The sequence below is a fragment of the Penaeus monodon genome, chromosome 32 (genome assembly GCF_015228065.2).
Source record: "Penaeus monodon isolate SGIC_2016 chromosome 32, NSTDA_Pmon_1, whole genome shotgun sequence".
Taxonomy (NCBI): Eukaryota; Metazoa; Arthropoda; class Malacostraca; order Decapoda; family Penaeidae; genus Penaeus; species Penaeus monodon.
The window spans coordinates 27,901,791-27,902,410 of NC_051417.1; the positions used below are offsets into that span (position 1 = coordinate 27,901,791).

Consider the following 620-nt stretch of genomic DNA (forward strand, 5'->3'; position numbering starts at 1 on the left):
ATTAGTGAGACTTCTACAATGTTTTGAAGAACAAGAAAATTTTATTTTAGAATGCAATGAAAGATAATGTAATATAAAATAATAATATTTATTAGATATTACCATTTTGCTTGACTGCTTTATCACAATCGCCTATAATCAACCCTTTCTAGTTGCACAAGAGGCCTGAGCTGGTCTGCCAGATTCCTAAGATCATCCGCAACTGACTTGTCTGTCTTAGTTGTCAGAACACTCAACTCCACCAAATGTGACATAGTCAAAGGCTCCAGATTATCCTTCGTGATACCTGACCCCATCTGAAAAATTGATAATTACAATAATAAATATATCAATGTTGCTAACTATCAATTGTGCTTTGATATTTATCCATTTTTGTTTTAGCAATTTATATTCCCATTCTATACTGACACTATGTTCATTATACCTTGTACATCTTAAATATTGTAACCTTTATCCTTCCTTTCTTCATAACATAACCTTTGGTGATAAATTCATGGTCAATCTGAGGAGAAATATTGTTTAAAGATAAATAAAGTTTTTATAAGCACTTTATTTCCTAAGTATATAATATCTTTAGTCTTCATTCTGATCTAAAAACACTTAACTACAAAAATGAAGTT

At 30.0% G+C, this 620-nt stretch overlaps 1 protein-coding gene across 1 annotated transcript in view; it reads right to left on the reverse strand.

Annotated features, from left to right (window-relative positions):
- Positions 1-69: 69 nt before the first annotated feature.
- LOC119593314 (mediator of RNA polymerase II transcription subunit 18-like) overlaps positions 70-620 on the reverse strand; it is a gene marked incomplete at its 5' end in the record, with an annotated part of 716 nt that continues 165 nt past the window's right edge. Inside the window, 2 exon segments of the mRNA XM_037942242.1 lie at positions 70-296; positions 425-502. Coding sequence (XP_037798170.1) covers positions 123-296; positions 425-502 — 252 coding nt within the window.